The following is a 16,880-nucleotide window of genomic DNA, read 5'->3' on the forward strand; positions in this document are numbered from 1 at the left end:
CGGGCTGGGCACGTGCTTCCTCGTGCTGGCCTCCACATGACAGTTCTGTGTGGGCCGAGGACGGGGTGTGTGGCTCGGCAGAGCTCTGCCACGGGCCCGCCACAAAGCACCCTGCTCCCCCAAGCCGGGCATGTGCTGACCAGGCTGCCTTGCCCGGCAGCATCCTCCTCTTGAGTAGCCTGCGAACCATCCTGACAGCAACCGCAGTTCCATCAGAGGAAAAGTACACCGAGACCGAGGGCACGGACGAGGTCCTCGGGTGGGATCCTCCCCAGGAGGTGCGAACTCTGTCAGGCTCGTTGGCACACGGCTACGTAGACCTCTGGCTGAGCGCAGGCACACGGAGAGTCAGTGTGAGCTGAGTCTGACTCAGTTGTGGCTTGAGCCCCGCCCTCCCGCACCTGTGCCCGGTCAGGGTCAGTCTCTGCCGGGAGCCGGCCTCTGTCTCACAGGTCCAGACTGAGTGTGGGATTTTTCAGTGAGGAGAGCATTTTCCACACTAGCACACCTCCCCATCCGTCTTCTGTTGCCAGAACAAAATGTTCAGCAGGAGCTTAAAGATGGCCACAGGATGGCCACCAATGACCTGCAGGCTCAGGGAAGGCCCGGACGTGGGGAGCAGCCGGGCAGGCCTGGGAAGACCTTGTAAAGGGGAGGGGCGGCTCTCACCAGAAGCCACTGGTGCACCACACCACACAGCATCTAAGGAATCCCTCCGGCACCTTCCACCACCACACTGCACTGCTGGGATCCAGAGGAAAACTAACCACAGTCAAAGCCAGACACCCAAGCTCACAACAATCCTGGGGCTGAGTCACTCTGACTGTGGGGTGCACACGAGGTCCCCCAGAACTCCCTGACTTATGGCTGAGCGAACTGAGGATGTGCATAGGCTATGGCTACCCGGCCCAGCCCTGGGCTCTATTGTATAATCCTGACAGTGCGTGGCTGCTGTAATCCTGACTGTGTGGCTGTCTGTAATCCTGACAGTGTGTGGCTGTCTGTAATCCTGACAGTGTGTGGCTGCTATAATCCTGACAGTGTGTGGCTGTCTGTAATCCTGACAGTGTGTGGCTGCTATAATCCTGACAGTGTGTGGCTGGCTGTAATCCTGACACCATGTGGCTGCTGTAATCCTGACAGTGTGTGGCTGCTGTAATCCTGACACCCTGTTTGGCTGTCTGTAATCCTGACAGTGTGTGGCTGTCTGTAATCCTGACAGTGTGTGGCTGGCTGTAATCCTGACAGTGTGTGGCTGTCTGTAATCCTGACAGTGTGTGGCTGTCTGTAATCCTGACAGTGTGTGGCTGTCTGTAATCCTGACAGTGTGTGGCTGTCTGTAATCCTGACAGTGTGTGGCTGTCTGTAATCCTGACAGTGTGTGGCTAGCTGTAATCCTGACAGTGTGTGGCTAGCTGTAATCCTGACAGTGTGTGGCTGGCTGTAATCCTGACAGTGTGTGGCTGGCTGTAATCCTGACAGTGTGTGGCTGGCTGTAATCCTGACAGTGTGTGGCTGGCTGTAATCCTGACAGTGTGTGGCTGGCTGTAATCCTGACAGTGTGTGGCTGGCTGTAATCCTGACATCGTGCAGCTGGCTTCTCCCTGCAGCAGGCATCAGGGAGCCGCTGGCCCAGGCTTCTTCCCGAGGAGCACACACCCACCCACGTCTGTGGGGAGCTTGAGGAGCGCACGCTCTGCACTTGCTGGGTCTACACCTTGAATCACAGACAGGAATTCTCCCAACCTGGGGAGGTTACGGATGCCTTGGAAAGCAGCGTTCCAAGTCTACATCACACGCCAGACACGCCACGCGCCACGCACGCCACATACCAAACACGTCACTGTCTTCCGAGGCCATCGGGGAAAGCTCGCCGCGACGTCTTCTCTTTGCTGGCTCTCCTCCGCCGCTCGTTTGGCCAATCTGTAAAAACATGACCAAATCCCTTCTTGAGAATCTGCGTCTGCGCGAGCGAGCACGGCGCGCACATTCCTTGGCCCTTGGACCACACTCTCCCTTCGCCTTCATGTGGAGAGGGAACTAAGCTTAAGGGTGACTCTGCAGAGGGTTCTGGATTTGGGTTTGTCTTCCCTGCTGAAGTACTGGGTGCAACGCTCTGGGGGTGCAGCTCAGGGTGGGCTGCTCTGACTGCGAGTGACTGGGCCGGACGCCAGGCCCGCCTCCCTTCGGCCCAGCTTTGGCTAGCAAGAAGCCAATCAGAACCCTGGGGACAGATGCGAAGCTGCCATCCCGCGCTGCCTCCAGCCTTGTGCGATGAGGCGGGCATGGGGAGCCCCCCCAGGGCCCTGCAGAGTGGCTGGGACTCTCCACTCTCGGAGGAAGCCTGCCCTGAGCTTCGCCCGGCTCTCAGCAGCGCTGGGGATATCTACTGTCGAGTTTTCAGTTCTCCTCTCCCAGTTTCCTCACAAGCGCGGGGAGGGGCTGCGGCTCCCTCTCCTCAGATCAGTGCCATCCAATCACTTGGTTGTGTTACTAGGTCACACTTTCATATACATTAAAATCCAAAGCTCATGGCTCACACCTGTCATCCTACCTACTCAGGAGGCTGAGATCTGAGGATCACGGTTCAAAGCCAGCCCAGGCAGGAAAGTCCATGAGACTCTTATCTCCAATAAACCACCAGAAAACCAGAAGTGGTGCTGTGGCTCAAGGGGTAGAGCGCTCGTCTTGAGCTGAAGAGCTGAGGGACAGCGCCCAGGCCCAGAGTTCAAACCCCACGACCAACAGAAAAAATAAAATCAACAGCCCGGCAGGTGGCCGGCAGCCAGGTCCTGCTCCCTCCTGCAGCTGCGTGGCCGCCTCGAGGCCTGCACTGGACCCTGCGCCTCTCCCTCTTCTGTCACCCCGCGGAGGGGTTGACTGTCGCAGCACGCAGAGCGAGCTGCTCATCAGCCCACACCTGCAGGCCGTGGTCCATGTCGTGAGGGCTCCGCCAGGCTTGTCTGCGTGGGGATGACCCCTGCCCATCATGCCCTAGCAGGATAGCCCTGGGCCCAGTGAGTCAATGGGAGCATGCTCCAGGCCTTCCCCGGGCCTTGGCCTGCAGTGAGTCAATGGGAGCATGCTCCAGGCCTTCCCCGGCCTTGGCCTGCAGTGAGTCAATGGGAGCATGCTCCAGGCCTTCCCCGGGGCCTTGGCCTGCAGTGAGTCAATGGGAGCGTGCTCCGGGCCTTCCCGGGGCCTTGGCCTGCAGTGGGTCCCATGGGAGCATGCTCCAGGTCTTCCCCGGGCCTTGGCCTGCAGTGAGTCAATGGGAGCGTGCTCCAGGCCTTCCCCGGGCCTTGGCCTGCAGTGGGTCCCATGGGAGCGTGCTCCAGGCCTTCCCCGGGGCCTTGGCCTGCAGTGTGCATCTCCCTCGTTAGCTTCTTCCTCCGGCCCCCACTCATCAGGAGCCTGTCGGTTCCTGAGCGCCTCTGGCCCGGGCCAGTAGATGCGTGCGGCCCCCAGCTCCAGAGGGCAGGCAGAAGCGACAGTCTGGGGCCAGGCTACAGTGTACACTCGCGTGTGGTCTGTTAGCTGTGTGACCCTGGGCATGCTTCCCAGCCGCCCTGGGCCTCCATTTTCTCACCTATCAAAGGCAAGAAAAAGGCTAGAGGCCTCACTCAAAGGAATGGAGCTCCTGCCTAGCAAAGGGTACAGCCGTGGGTTCAAGCCCCCATGTTTCCATAAAACACAGAAACAAACCAAACCAACACGCAAACAGAGGAGGAAGTGCCACTCATTTCCAGCGTGGTCTGGAACACGCCTGGTACATGAACACTGCCACACGTTCCTTCAGTGAACGGGAATCCTGATGGAAAATCCTGGGCATGGTTGGTCTCCCTTGCACCTCTGTTCTGGGCAACAGGCTGCTCCTCCCTGCCCGCTCTACTTCTCTTCTGGCAGGCTCCTCCCTCTGGGGGCTTCTTGCTCTGGCAGAGCTGGCGGGCTCTGAGCCCTTGGTGCCTGAGAGCAGCACCCCGTATGGGCCCAGCCCCCCCTAGCCTGGCCCGCCCCCGCGTGGACCCTCACACGGGGGCTGGTAAGAAGAGCAAGCTGCGTCCCCATGGGGAGGGACCACGTGGTGCTGGAGCAGCCAGCAATGCGGCCAGGAGCCGGGGCACTGGAGAGCGGGACGGGCCCGCAGAGGAGCTGCCCTCCATGATGCAGGTAGGGAGCGTTTGCTGCCCAAGTTGCCACAGGCCTGATTCTCTGCTTTAGCCACAGGAAACTGACCCACTGCCTGGAAAGCTGTGGAGACTGACACGTACAGTCAGCGATAACCAACAAAGAAAACAAGGTGCACTCATTGTTATAAACTAGTACGAAGTCTCTTTCTTTGAGAGTAGAACACAAAAGCAAACGCCCATCACTCAGCCTCCAGGAGTCAGAGGGGCTCTGCACCAGCCCGGTGGTGGGGGCCTGCTGGGGGGCTGGAAGGCCCCCCTGTGGGCCCCAGGACCTGTGGGGCAGCTCAGCCTTCACCAGACACAGCGGAGCCAGAAGTCCCCTACACCACAGACAAGATGAGACTCAGCACTGAGTCCAGCCACGCACTCCATGGAAGGGAGTGCTCCGTCACCCCGGCAACACACCTACCCGCGGGAGATTAGCTACGCAGTGCATCTACACACACACACCGAACACACGCACGCACACCTACAGGAACACAGGGCGCTTGTGGATACAAGGCACACACACGCACAATCCGCACACATACGTGTCCACATGCATTACGCACACAATGTGCAGGCACACAAGCCCTGTGCACACATCCATACACACCTCTTGTACACATGTGCATACACACATGTGTATATATGTACAACACACATGCAAATACCCGTATTCACATGTAGTGTACCTGTGCATGACCACATTCTTGCAGTTTTACAAGACGGGGGCCTGGAGATGACGAGCTTAGGAAGGCGTGCCCGGGCTAGAGGGTTAGTTTCTATTCACTGTAGAGCATTCGGTGTAATTCCAGAACTTGTAGCAACAGAGTTCTCTGGGGAAGGGAAACACGCCGTGGTCATGTGGGGCAGGCGGTATAAGGTGTGCTACCGAAGTTCTGATTCAGACGAGAAAATACTAAACAAGAGAGAGAAGAGGCTGAGGCGTGTCTCGAAGTGCTAGGTCCTGAGTCATGCCCCCTCCATGCTGCTGAGGGAAACACAGGTGGGGGCCGGAGGCGGGGTGCATGCTTTAACCCAGCTGCCTGGGAGGCAGCGATCAGGAGGACTGGAGTTTGAGGGTGGTGCTGGCAAAAAGTCAGCAAGACCCCCATCTCAGCCAGCACAGTGGTGTGGCTCTAGGACCCACCTGTGCGAGGGGCAGCGTGGTCCGCGACCTTCCCCAGACAAGGCACAGGGCTCAGCAAGAACAAGCTGGAAACCCGGTTCTGAAGGATGGGCCCAGAATCGGGATGCAGCGTGCGCTTCCCAAAGCCGGGATGCAGAGATGTGTGGGTGGAGAGATGTGCGGCACACACGGCCCAGTGTGGTGTCATAACCACTGCGATGGGGGAGAGTGTGGGAGCAGGCAGGTGCTCCCCAGAAAGCTCGGCAGCAGTTAGCATGACCGGCACTCGAGGTGATGCCAGGGAGGTGAGCGCGTCCGCACCATACCTGCACAGCCAGGCCCGCAGCTGCACTCCTCACAAGAACTGAAATAGCCTGGAAATGATCCAAATGCTCAGCAACGAATGAAACGTAAATTTAAGTGTGAGTGTTCGTCTGGAGAAGCACCACACAGCGACACTCAGGACCGAGCACACAGGAGCAGTCTCCCTGCCCCACGGGGCAGGAGGGAGGGGAAGGGACAGGGAGCCTTTGAGGCCGGTGGGCGTTCCCAAGGAGCCGCTGTGATGGACGCACAGCCCAGTAAATGCAGTAAAAGCACAGCAGCACACGCCGTAAATAGGTGAACTGTAGGCATGAACTATGAACCTCACCTCAGCAAGGAAGCCAAGAACAGTCCGGTGGGGGGAGGGGTGTGGCTCAGAGCGTGCTGAGCACGCAGGGCCTGGGTTCAGTCCTCAGGTGAGCAGGGAGAAAGGGCGATCACACACCCACACTCCATAAAAGGGCAGCTCGCAGGAACTGCGGCCGGACAGAGAGACGGCCAGCGCAGGGTCTCGGGGTGGAGCTTGCCGGGCAGGTCTCCTCCAGAAAACGCCACCTTTCGGCAATGGCCTTTACCTGCTCGGTTTCAAGCCCGCTCTGCATGAGAGCACTCTGTGGTGGGGTTAGGACCAGAGCGATGAATGCCTAGAGACGTGCTCAGGACTTCATTTCAACGCCACCCCAAAACACCCACTAGCAGGTGTCAGAGTGCAATGCTCACCTGGGTTTCTCACCTAACTAGCTGCCTGTTGGCTTCTATTCCAGGATGTTCTATTTAGAAGGTCTCAGCTTTCCATCCTGAATCCTGTTTTGGCAAATGACCCTCAGGGAGGCAAGGTAGACCCAGAGGCAGACGGTGGATTTTAACTCTGATGCAAACGCATGGGCATCTAAGTTTATGGGAGGGCATTTGTTCTGTTCAAAACAAAATCCCCTCACTAAGAATAGAGCAAGGCCATAGAGAGCTCCTGGATGATTCTGAGTGAAGGTGAACACGTTTCTTGGAGCTTTGCATGGTACAAGACTCCCACTCGATTTCTGCTTCCATGCGAGTCTTTATTCAATATCCCTCCCTGTGGGGTGGAGGTCCAGGGTGGCTTTGAAGACCACGTGTCTTTGCTCAAGAGAGACAGAAGTGGTTCACAGCACAGTCAGTCTCTGAATAGATACCCAGCAGTGCCAACCTCTCCACCAGCTGCCACACAAGCAGGCCCTGTGGTGCTCAAACGCGTGCGTGCTGGACCGGCTCAGGCAGCCGGGGCGGTGCGGTGCAGCCCTCAGCCCCCGCCGTCGGCCGCTCACCTGCGGGATGTCTCTACACTCACGTCCTTTGAAAGGTGGAAATAAATTCTGGTTAAGCAAAAACCAGGTTCTACGGAGAGTGCTGGAAAAGGAGGGAGAGTCTGTCTCAGTGGAGTCTGCTTGTCACACGGGCAGGTGTGACACAGGTGTAAAAACTGTCTTCTTATGGAGTATTCCGCTGGTTCCTGGGGAAGCGTGTGTGCGTGCGTGCCGAGGGGGAGGGGTGTGACTGAGCAATCGCCCTCCACCTCCGGGTCTGGTTTAGTCCACATGATCTCGTGCTCAGGAACAGAGCCTGTGTGTGAGGAGCCGGCTTGGGAGGAGAGCACGTTGCTCAAGGAGGCCGGACTTCAGCTCCGAGAGAACACTCGCTCACACCAACCTGACCCGATGCCCGCCGTTCCCGGGAGGTTACGACAGAACCCCGGCCAGGCTGCGCCACCCTCCCATGCACACTGACCGCAGGATGGTGGGGACACGGGCGCAGCGACCAGGGTGGCCTTGGGGAAGGGCCAGTGGGCGCGGCGGCCTCCACGGCCGCAGAGCTCGTCCTCCTCAGAGCAGGTGGCACCCTCGTATCTGCTCCTCCCGTTCCCTTGCAGCCCCTGCTGCGGGGCAAGGAAGGGCCGGGGCTGACAGTGGGCTTGGGGCGAGCTGGGGAGCACAGAAGGCAGGAGGGATGGATTCCGTCCATCCTCCCCAGCTCAGGGCTGGGCCAGCAGAGACAAACCTCTAACACACAGGCGACGCCGCGGCAGCTTCCTGCATCTGTGTCGGGGACACCAGCCCCATGCGGTTTGATGCAGTGAGGAGGCGGAGGCAGGCGGGACCACACCCAGGTGGGTGGTCTCGCCCCAGCCAGCCAGCGCTCCTTCCGGACGGGCCTGTCCCAGCCCGGCTACGTAGGACTTGAGGTTGAGTGCCATCAGGAGGCATTACATAACGGGGACTTGAGTCCAGATACCAAACGCCTCAAAAACATAATTACACTTACAGTAGATGGTAATCAGATTCACGCAGCACCAAACTGCTAGTAGGAGCAGGCAGGACAGAACACCTAGGTACAGAGCCTGTAGGGGCTGGCTGAGCACAGGAAGCACTTCCTGCAGCCAGCACCACATGACCAGTGATCGGGTATGGAACACAGAGCCTTGCCCAACACACGTGTGCATACAGACACACCAAACGTGCTTCACTGCATTGCTAGTGACCAAGTACGGCATGCCACGCTTTGCCCAACATACACGAGCATATAGACACACCGAATGCACACATGCAGCATGCACACTCAGATCTGCAAGATTGCGCCGGAGGCTGGGCAGAGCGCCTAGGAATCCTTCAGGTGGTCTAAGGAGGAAGGAGGGAAAGCGCGTCGAGTCCGGCTGCAGCAGCAGCCGAGCGAGGCTGGTCAGGTGGAGGACCAGGCTCATTTTAGGACGCCAACCTCTTCTCCCGCAGCCCAGGAGGCCCAGGAGCGAGAGGCCCTCGGCGAAGCAGACGAGACTGTAGAATTTCTCTGCTTTATGGCCGAGAATCGCTTCCCAAACCCAGGCACGGGAAGCCTGTGTGCATTACATACGGTGCTCATATTTAACAACTTTTCTGCTTCCAAATTCTGATGAAATCTAGTTGCTTACAAGTTTAGTCACAGTTTCTATTAAAACCTCAAGTTTGAAAATTACACCCTGCCCCAGATTTAAAAAGGCCCGCAGCCCAGGTGAAAGGCCAGGGGGTGTTTTGCTCCGGGGGCTCCTGAGCTAGGAGTCTGACTCTCCTGGGCCCAGGCTGGAGCAGGACCTCAGCGTGACCCTGGGACTCACGGCCTGGCCTTGCTCTCCTGGGTGTCCAAGAGGAAGGACAGGGTCCCTAACAGCAGCATGAGATGGGGGTGGTGGCCCGGAAGTGAATGGCACACAGGTCCCTCCAGAGCTGCCTACAAAGTGAGAGCTGGCTGGGTTTGTATTGCCTGAGGCCCAGCGCCATTGTTAAGAGGGGCTGTTGAGGGCTTGGCTTCACTAATTACATGACACCATTAATAAGACACTCCTCTGGTGAGATCTGAACCGAGGTTTACAAAGACATCTGTGTTTGCCTGTCTTTACAGCCCGAGTCAGTCTGTGCTCAACTGCTCCACAGGAAGCTGGTTAGAGGATCTGCTTTGAATCTATCCCCAAAGTGAAATGTTTGTGACTCGACATGCTAGAGAACCTCCAAACCACAGAAAAAAGTTCTGCATCTCAATCCGCGGCTCTGCTGCCAGCCCCTCCTGTAGGCGCTCCCAGAAGGTCTGGATGCTCTAAGCACACCAACGGACAGACGTCTGAGGAGCAGGGCCCGGGAATGATCTATGGAAATGTGCCCTGGGGTGCCACCGAGTCCCAACAGACATGGCAGGCATGGTTCATGGAGTGTGGAACGAAGCCAAGTGCCTTGAGACCCTTCTGGAACCTTCTGTGTCAGAACCTTCTACACCCAACAGTGCCTCTGCTCACCACTGTAAGACTCCGGGGAAGACTGCAATTGGTTTTCCTTGACACATGGAGCTAATACCAGTAGGCAGGGCTGTGAGAACTAAGGACACCCATGGTCAGTGTCCAGGAGAGCCCTGCTGTCCATCCAACCACTCACAACACGCGGCTCTGTCCACCTAGATTACTAAGCATCTGTGACACTAAAAACGCCACCAGGCTCCACGTGCTGTCGGCCCCACGGCCCTAGCAGAACATGGTCACGGAACGCTGTCGCCTGTGGCCCCTAGAGGGGTGTCAACACGCAGAGTGGCACTGCGCTGTGCTGTTGCTTTGGGCACTATCTCCTTCTAGATGATGGTCTATAGGTGAGGTCCAAAGGGATTCCCAAGGAAGTGTGTTGTGTGCCCCCCCCACACCTCTAAAACTGCTCAAAGTGAGGTGCAGTAAAATATCTGTCCCCCTCCCCCACAACCCAAGCGTTTTCAGAGCCTCGGGGGTGCTTCCACCATCAGCAAGTGTTTCACTAGGTTGGTGAATGCCTTTACCCTGTATCTTGCAGTTTCTCTTTCCCCTCCCTTCCATCCTCTTCTCTGCCTCTCATATTGCTGGGACTGAAACTGAAGACCGTGCACATACTAGGCAAGCACTCTACCACATAGACTTGATGAGTAACTTAAGAAATGCCTGACTATCAAAAACTGTAATTTTCCAACAAAATTAAAAAACATATAAATTACATAGTGACTTCAGGGTAAAATTCCTGACCCACTCACGTTCAAAGGCCCTGTGTAGGGTCACCATGCAGCAAGAGTCGGGCTGCAAGGAGTGAGTTTCTGCAAGTTGGCTGAGGCACCAGTCTTGGAAGGAGGAGGAGAACGTGGACAGGCTTAGCATTTGTTTGTTTTTTAAATAACAACAGTTGGGAGTGAGTGACAATGAGCAGACAATCCACAGGTATCACCTGAGGCCATAGAGCTAACTCCTGGGGTCTGCAAGCACTTTAACAGTCCACAGCAGCCCCTGCATGCCCCCAGGGCAGTTAGGATAGAGGAGTTAGGTAACTCACCCAAAGTCATTAAGCAGCTGGTGGCCAGCCAGGGTTTTCTTGTGGATGGCTGGCTGGAGGCAGGAGTGAAGGAACCAATTACAACCACTAGATAACATAAGAATACAAACCACCAGAGCCTGCCCTACAGCCTTCAAGGTGATCCACCTTGGCAGGTGTCAGCCCTGCAGCGGGCACCTGTACGTGCACGGTCTGTCCTGTGGGCGGGGCCTCCTGTAGGAGGGGTCTGCTCTGTGGGTGGAGCTTCCCTGTGGGCGGGGTCTGTTCTGTGGGTGGAGCTTCCCTGTGGGCAGGGTCTGTTCTGTGAGTGGAGCCTTCCTGTGGGCGGGGTCTGCTCTGTGGGTGGTTTCTCTGTGGGCGTGGACTGTTCTGTGGGTGGAGCTTCCCTGTGGGCGGGGTCCGTTCTGTGGGCGGAGCTTCCCTGTGGGTGGGGTCTGCTCTGTGGGTGGAGCTTTCCTGTGGGCGGGGCCTGCTCTGTGGGCAGAGCTTCCCAGTGGGCGGGGTCTGTTCTGTGGGTGGAGCCTTCCTGTGGGCGGGGTCTGCTCTGTGGGTGGAGTTTCTCTGTGGGCGTGGACTGTTCTGTGGGTGGAGCTTCCCTGGGGGCGGGGTCTGCTCTGTGGATAGGCCTTGTAAGCCAGTAGGAGCCTGGGAGGCTCAGGAGCTTGTGGAAGAAGAAAGCAGACTTGACTCAATCTGAGAGGATGGAGTCTGCTGTCTCGCAGAGCGGCAGGCAGAGCGGCAGGCAGGGGGACTAGCTGGCCTGTGGCTCCCCTTCATGCGGAGGCCCCAAAGTTGAAGCAAAGTGCTAGACCAGGGAGAGAGAATTTTCCCTTTATACGCTGTCAGAACTATCAAGTACTAAATACCTAAATGAATACGACTGGATTCTGCCTCTCACATTGAAGGCATGGCCCACAGCACCTCAGAACGAGACTCTCCTTGGAGCCGGGGTTTCAGAGATGCAATTCAGTGAACGAAGGCCCAGTCCAGCCTCAGTGGGGTCCTTACAGAAAGAGGAGAAGAGGACACACAAGACCCCCTGAGGGCACACGCCACGCAGAGCTGCCCAGGTCTCAGGCCGCTGTGGCAAGGCTCTTGCTGGGTGAGGGTTCTTCTGTGGTGTTTCCCTGGGCAGCCTGGGGCGCGGCTTGGTCTGCGGGCAGGTAACATCCACAGAGCAGCTGGCTCTCAGGAGGTATCTGAGAGAGCATCACCGTGGGCCTTCACGTCGCCTCAGGGTTCACTGGCTGAAGGCCGAGCTGTCTCCAGAATGTTCTACAGACTTTAAACTCATGGAGAGTCCGGGTGGAGGAGGCTGGGAGCCACCCATTCAGTTGGCAGACGCCGTCCCACATGTGGCCTCTCCTGAGGAGGGGCCCTGGGCTGCGACTTTCCCAACACCAGCAGAACCAGCGGCGCCCTCCACCGCTGGCCCGCCGGGCGCTGAGGACGTGAGGAGTGTCTTGCAGGCACAGAATACCCCAGGCAAGGGCTCCTTCGTAAAAGCCTTTGGAGTATGGGTCCCCGGGTAGGTGCTTCTTTGCTCCCCTCCCCCCCCCCCCAGGTAGGCGCTTTGTGACTGCATCCCCACAGCTCTCCAGGGCAGCCACACCCTTCCAATTCTGCCCATCAGTACAGCAAAAGTGGAAACCAAGTACCAAACGGACAGACTGACAAAGAGCTGGTAGGTGAGTGAGAGGCGGACCCTTCCCAGACGCACGGCTCTGAGAGGAGAATGAGAGGCAGGAGGGGCTGCTGAGTGTCTTCAGCAGGACAGAGCAGCTGGGACAGAATTTCAGGTGGGTTTCCTGAGTGTCACCACCCTTCCCGGGAGCCAGCCCAGCTCAGGGCATCCCCAAGGCCAGTGTCTCCAGCACAGGGGGCTGGGGTAGAATAGGACCTAATTACTTCTTTAAATGACAGAGCTGCTGCTAAGGCCTGCGGTGTGCCAGCCTGGAGACTGAGCACAGGAAAGGGGGGCCTTTCCCGTGAGTGTGGGCCCCGGGGTGGCCGCTGCCCCCCGGAGTCTGTAACTCCTATCTTCTGTACTGGGAACAGGAAATGCTTCTTTCTCCCTCCTGTAACCTGTTCTCCTCAAACCCTTGCTAAAACTTTCACTTTGCAAGACTCTGCTTTTTGTGAGATACCTTAAAATGCTTTTCACACGCGGACCTCAAGGACCTGTGATTTTTCACAGGAACTGGGAGCTGGGGGAAGCTGAGGGACACCTTCACTGCCCGCCCCCAACACTGGGCCAGACTGGACTTCAGGGCAGCCACACGGCCCTGTGGGTGAAGAAGGGAGTGGCCTCTCCCTCAGCCTCCCGGGGACCTGGACAAACTCCCCTTGGTGAGAAGCATCCCCGAGCTCAGCTGCAGACACACAGCCAGCAGCGGCTCGGAGCGCAGGTGACTTTCTGCTCTGGTTCAGGCTTACACATTCATGCTTCATGGAGGGTCACAGAACATTGATTCTGAACTGCACCAACTAGTTTCTGTAGGTTTTTAAAGAAACAGCTGTTGATATGTAAAAACTACCCACAGGAACTATGGCTTTTAGGGTTTCAGGTTTTGCTTTGTTTTTCAATCATCAGAACTTTACAAATTAAGTTTTAGGAAACAATGACATAGGACTAGGCTTCATTATTGCTCAACAATCTCACTCTGTTAGAATTAAGCTCGGAGTTTACTGTGGTATTTTACAGTGTTAAACAACAGGAAATGGGACTGTAAGCCACAGAGTTTTTAGAAACTAGAGTTGCAAACCAGTTATTCTGAAACCTAAAATACCACAGCCTGCTCTTCTCCCCCGCAGCTATCTTCCTGCTTTATCTTTGGTGAGGCTAGACCCTCATTGGGCAGATTCCTTTCACAGTGCTCTGTAGGGCCCAATGCAATTGCTAATTAAAATGAATGATCAGTGGCACAGTTCACATGGGCTTTAACGTGATGAGTCACCCTCCTTCGATCTCTACAAAGCCATTTAGACATTTATACATTGGTAGTTAAGAAGGTAGGCAATGCTGTTCATAACCTTAAATAAGGAGGGATCTGGGCAGAACACTTGCATTATGGAGATGATCTGAACACACGTGTTGGACAATCATGTACCACCGACACAGAACGCGAGTACAAACACAAATCAAGTCAAAGACGGGTTACTGCCCAGTCCACTGTTGATGCACGAGTCAAGGCCAAAATCCAGGTCAGTGCCTTTGTGCAGGGGGGTGGGAGCACTGTCTTTTGAGTGACAGAGCAGAAGTCCGCTGTGTCCTAATAAACGAGGCCTTTCCCTCCCCACCACCCAAACCAGGGCAGATCGCCAGGCTGGTGCAATGTGGGACACATTTCCTCACATCCTCGACTTCTGAAATGATGCTCAAGAGCTGAAGAAAGCACAGAAAGCGAGTCCTCCCCCCCCCCATGTGTGGCCCATTGAAGTGAGCGTGGGAAGCGACTCAGGCAGGAACAGCAAGAGCCACAGGGCGGAGAACGCTGGGGCCCACAGGAAATGCTCAGAGAGAAGCTCGTGGGGCTGTGTCTGGTGCTGTGCTCAAAGCGCAGAGAGACTCTACTAGTTCAGGGCTGTGATGCGCTTTCATTTGCACGCAACCCCCTTTGCTTCTATGTACTTAAGGTTTGGCGACTAGTTGAGGAAGGATAAGAAGGCTGCGGAGGAAGACAGAACTGAAGGTCAGTCACCACACGGCCATCAGACTCTGTGGTCAGAGCCACGGATCTCCCACGGAGCTCTGTGGGCAGAAGGGACAACCCCAGACCTGAGGGGTGTCCTGGCTGCAGACAGGAAACACGCAGAGAGCGGAGCCTGCACCTCAGCATGGAGCCTGACTTCTGGGAAATGGTGCCACTGGGGCTGAGTACAGCCAGGGAGAGGAGCCTGGAGAATTCCTCGGGACAGCGCATCCCGGCTCATTCCCGCTCCAGCTGGCTGGCCTGGAGGCAGGTGCGGGAGGGGCTGAGGCAGCCCATGGGGAGTGTGCCCTCCTGGTGCGTCGTGGGGTGAGAACAGGGGAGGGAGGGAAGTGGAGGAAGGCATCTGTGTCAGCACCGAGGGGAGGCTGGCACTCTGAGGACCAGAGTTGCTACTACGCACCTCCCGTTGGTTTTCTGTGGAAACGAAGCTGCACACACCAGCAGTGACCCTGCCCGCCACTCTGCTCGCACGCGGAGCGGGCCCAGAAACAGTGATGTGCCACTTTAACCTTCACACTCCAGCTCATGACCTTGAGCCTGGCCTCGCCCTCGGGGACGTGTCTGCCATCATTGCTTCTTGAATTGTGACTTTAGGAATGTGCCAACCCCACCAAGGCTTTCCTGCCTGAGTCCGAAGCTCACTTTGTGGGAGGAGGGCGCTGGTCTGGGATGGCTCAGGTGCTCTCCGGGCCTGCGGCACGCAGCAGCCCACCTCCAGGCCTTTGTCTCTGGGCTGTGCATTCTGACTCTGCTCCCTCCGCAGCGTCTGTACCTCACCAGTGGGAACTCTGACCAGGTCCACTGACCACGCACGGGTCTCAGTTCCCAGGCTCTTCAACACAGCAACTTAATTAGGGGGAGATTTGGGAGTACAACTTAAAAAAAAAACTGAAAATGCTGGAAAGTTAAAAAGTTCTTTTGAGTAGGAATAAAGAACTTGTACAATCTCTCTTGTCTGTCTGCACGCCCCTGATTCAAGGATGAGTCGCATCTGACACAGATGGGGTCTGCCTCCTCTCTTTCCCACTTCTCTCCCAGGCCAGGACATGCCTCTGGAAGAGCCATGTTCCCGATTACTAATAGTAACAAGGGATCACAGACCAGGGCCCAGCCTCCTCTCGGTGCTGCAGGTGGTTCTGTGCCAGCTCAGAGCCACCTGGGTCCTTGGGCCCAGGGGACCTTGTTTCACAACCCACTCCACACTGCAGGCTCGGTGCGTGTCTTACCTTACCAACCTTCTCGGCCGCCACCTCTCGCTTTCCCGCATGGTTGCCCATCCTGAGCTGCGTGTGGGCTCTTCAGAAGCTGAAATGAAAAGAGAAACTTTGAAGCAAGAGGCTAGTACTTGCACGGTTTTGCGTGTGCTGTTTCTATCATCAGAACAATCATCCTGTATAACATACACTGCGCATTTTGGAGAAGAGACAAACAACCATAACCATGAAAACTCAAGAAACACCTTGAAGTCACCCCCTTGTGACTGTGAATTTGGAGCTCCTGGGAAGATCTAGAAACAGAGACAAGCTCAGTGTCAAGCACACACACACAGGCTTGCTCATCTGTGAAACGCCAGCCCACCAGAAAATACCCACAACGCAAACCCCCTGCCCTCCCTCACAGACCCAGGCAAATGCGGGCAGAGGAGCCAAGGTGCCAGAAAACTGCTCCCGGCTCTTCCACAGAGTCTGGGATCACAGAACAGCAAAGATCAGACAGGCCGCTTATCAGACAGGCATCCAAAGAATCTGCAGAACTTGCAGGGAAGATAAAATTGGATAAAAACAACCAGGACAACCTCATTTCTCTTTTCCGGTACCAGGGCTTGAGCTCAGGGCCTCACGCTCTTGCTTAGCTTTTGCGCTCTAGGCTGGTACCCTAGCACTTGGCCTCACCTCCACTTCGGCTTTTTGTTGGTTAAACGGAGATGCATCTCATGGATTTGTCTGCCTGGGTTGGCTTCAAACTGTAATCCTCAGATCTCAGTCTCATCAGTAGCTAGGATTATAAGTGTAAGCCACAAGTGCCTAGCTTTCCTGTTTATTTTCTAACCCAAACCTTAGCAGCAAATACGTGTCTGTTAAACCCTCTGAGGACAGCACGTCCGATCTTCGGTGTGATTGATCGCCACCACAGGGCCCTTGCACCAGCAATCTGACTCTGCCAGGACAATGACAAGGTGTCTTTTCACACGATGCATTCTTTTACAAGATGTGAGTACCCACCTCTGCTAAACCCAGGAAAGGTCGCAACATCCATCAGGCCCCAAACAGAGGAATTTCTAACATACTACATTGCCAGAATACAAGGCACACTTTGTTTTGTAAAAGTCACTTGCTAGTACACGTCTCTTCTTACCAAGTGTCCATTGGAAAGCAAGGAAGACAGCCAGGCCTCTTCCCCTCAGGAACGAGCTGGGGGGGGTGTCCTTGAGAGGAGAAGAGAAGTCCGAAGGTCCACACAGGGTCCCACAGCCCAGACTACAGCCCGCACAGGGTCAATGGGGTTCAGCGCTGACCTTCCGGCTCCTGAACCGAAACTGCACTGCTATCTGACTTTCAGGAGGGAAGAGATAAGCGCTGGCATTCCCGAAGGGAAAGGTTCAGCGGCCCCTGGCTCCGGTCCTCCAGTCCTCCACAGGAGGTAACAGAAGCGTCCTGTGATGGCGCAGCTGGCCACGATTCTCCTGTCCTAACTCCCTGGCTGC

At 56.3% G+C, this 16,880-nt stretch overlaps 1 protein-coding gene across 3 annotated transcripts in view; it reads right to left on the reverse strand.

The window, feature by feature from the left end:
* LOC122119460 (myelin basic protein) overlaps positions 1–16,880 on the reverse strand; it is a 72,364-nt gene that overhangs the window by 41,088 nt on the left and 14,396 nt on the right. For all 3 annotated transcript variants that reach the window (XM_042693517.1, XM_042693519.1, XM_042693518.1), the window contains exons 2-3: positions 15,403–15,481; positions 1,833–1,923 (exon numbers count right to left, since the gene is read on the reverse strand). In XM_042693517.1, the coding sequence (XP_042549451.1) occupies positions 1,833–1,923; positions 15,403–15,453 (142 nt within the window). In that variant the 5' untranslated portion in view covers positions 15,454–15,481. The remainder of the gene's footprint in view (positions 1–1,832; positions 1,924–15,402; positions 15,482–16,880) is intronic.

Source organism: Dipodomys spectabilis, unplaced genomic scaffold (assembly GCF_019054845.1).
Source record: "Dipodomys spectabilis isolate Male_0828 unplaced genomic scaffold, ASM1905484v1 ptg000169l, whole genome shotgun sequence".
Lineage (NCBI taxonomy): Eukaryota > Metazoa > Chordata > Mammalia > Rodentia > Heteromyidae > Dipodomys > Dipodomys spectabilis.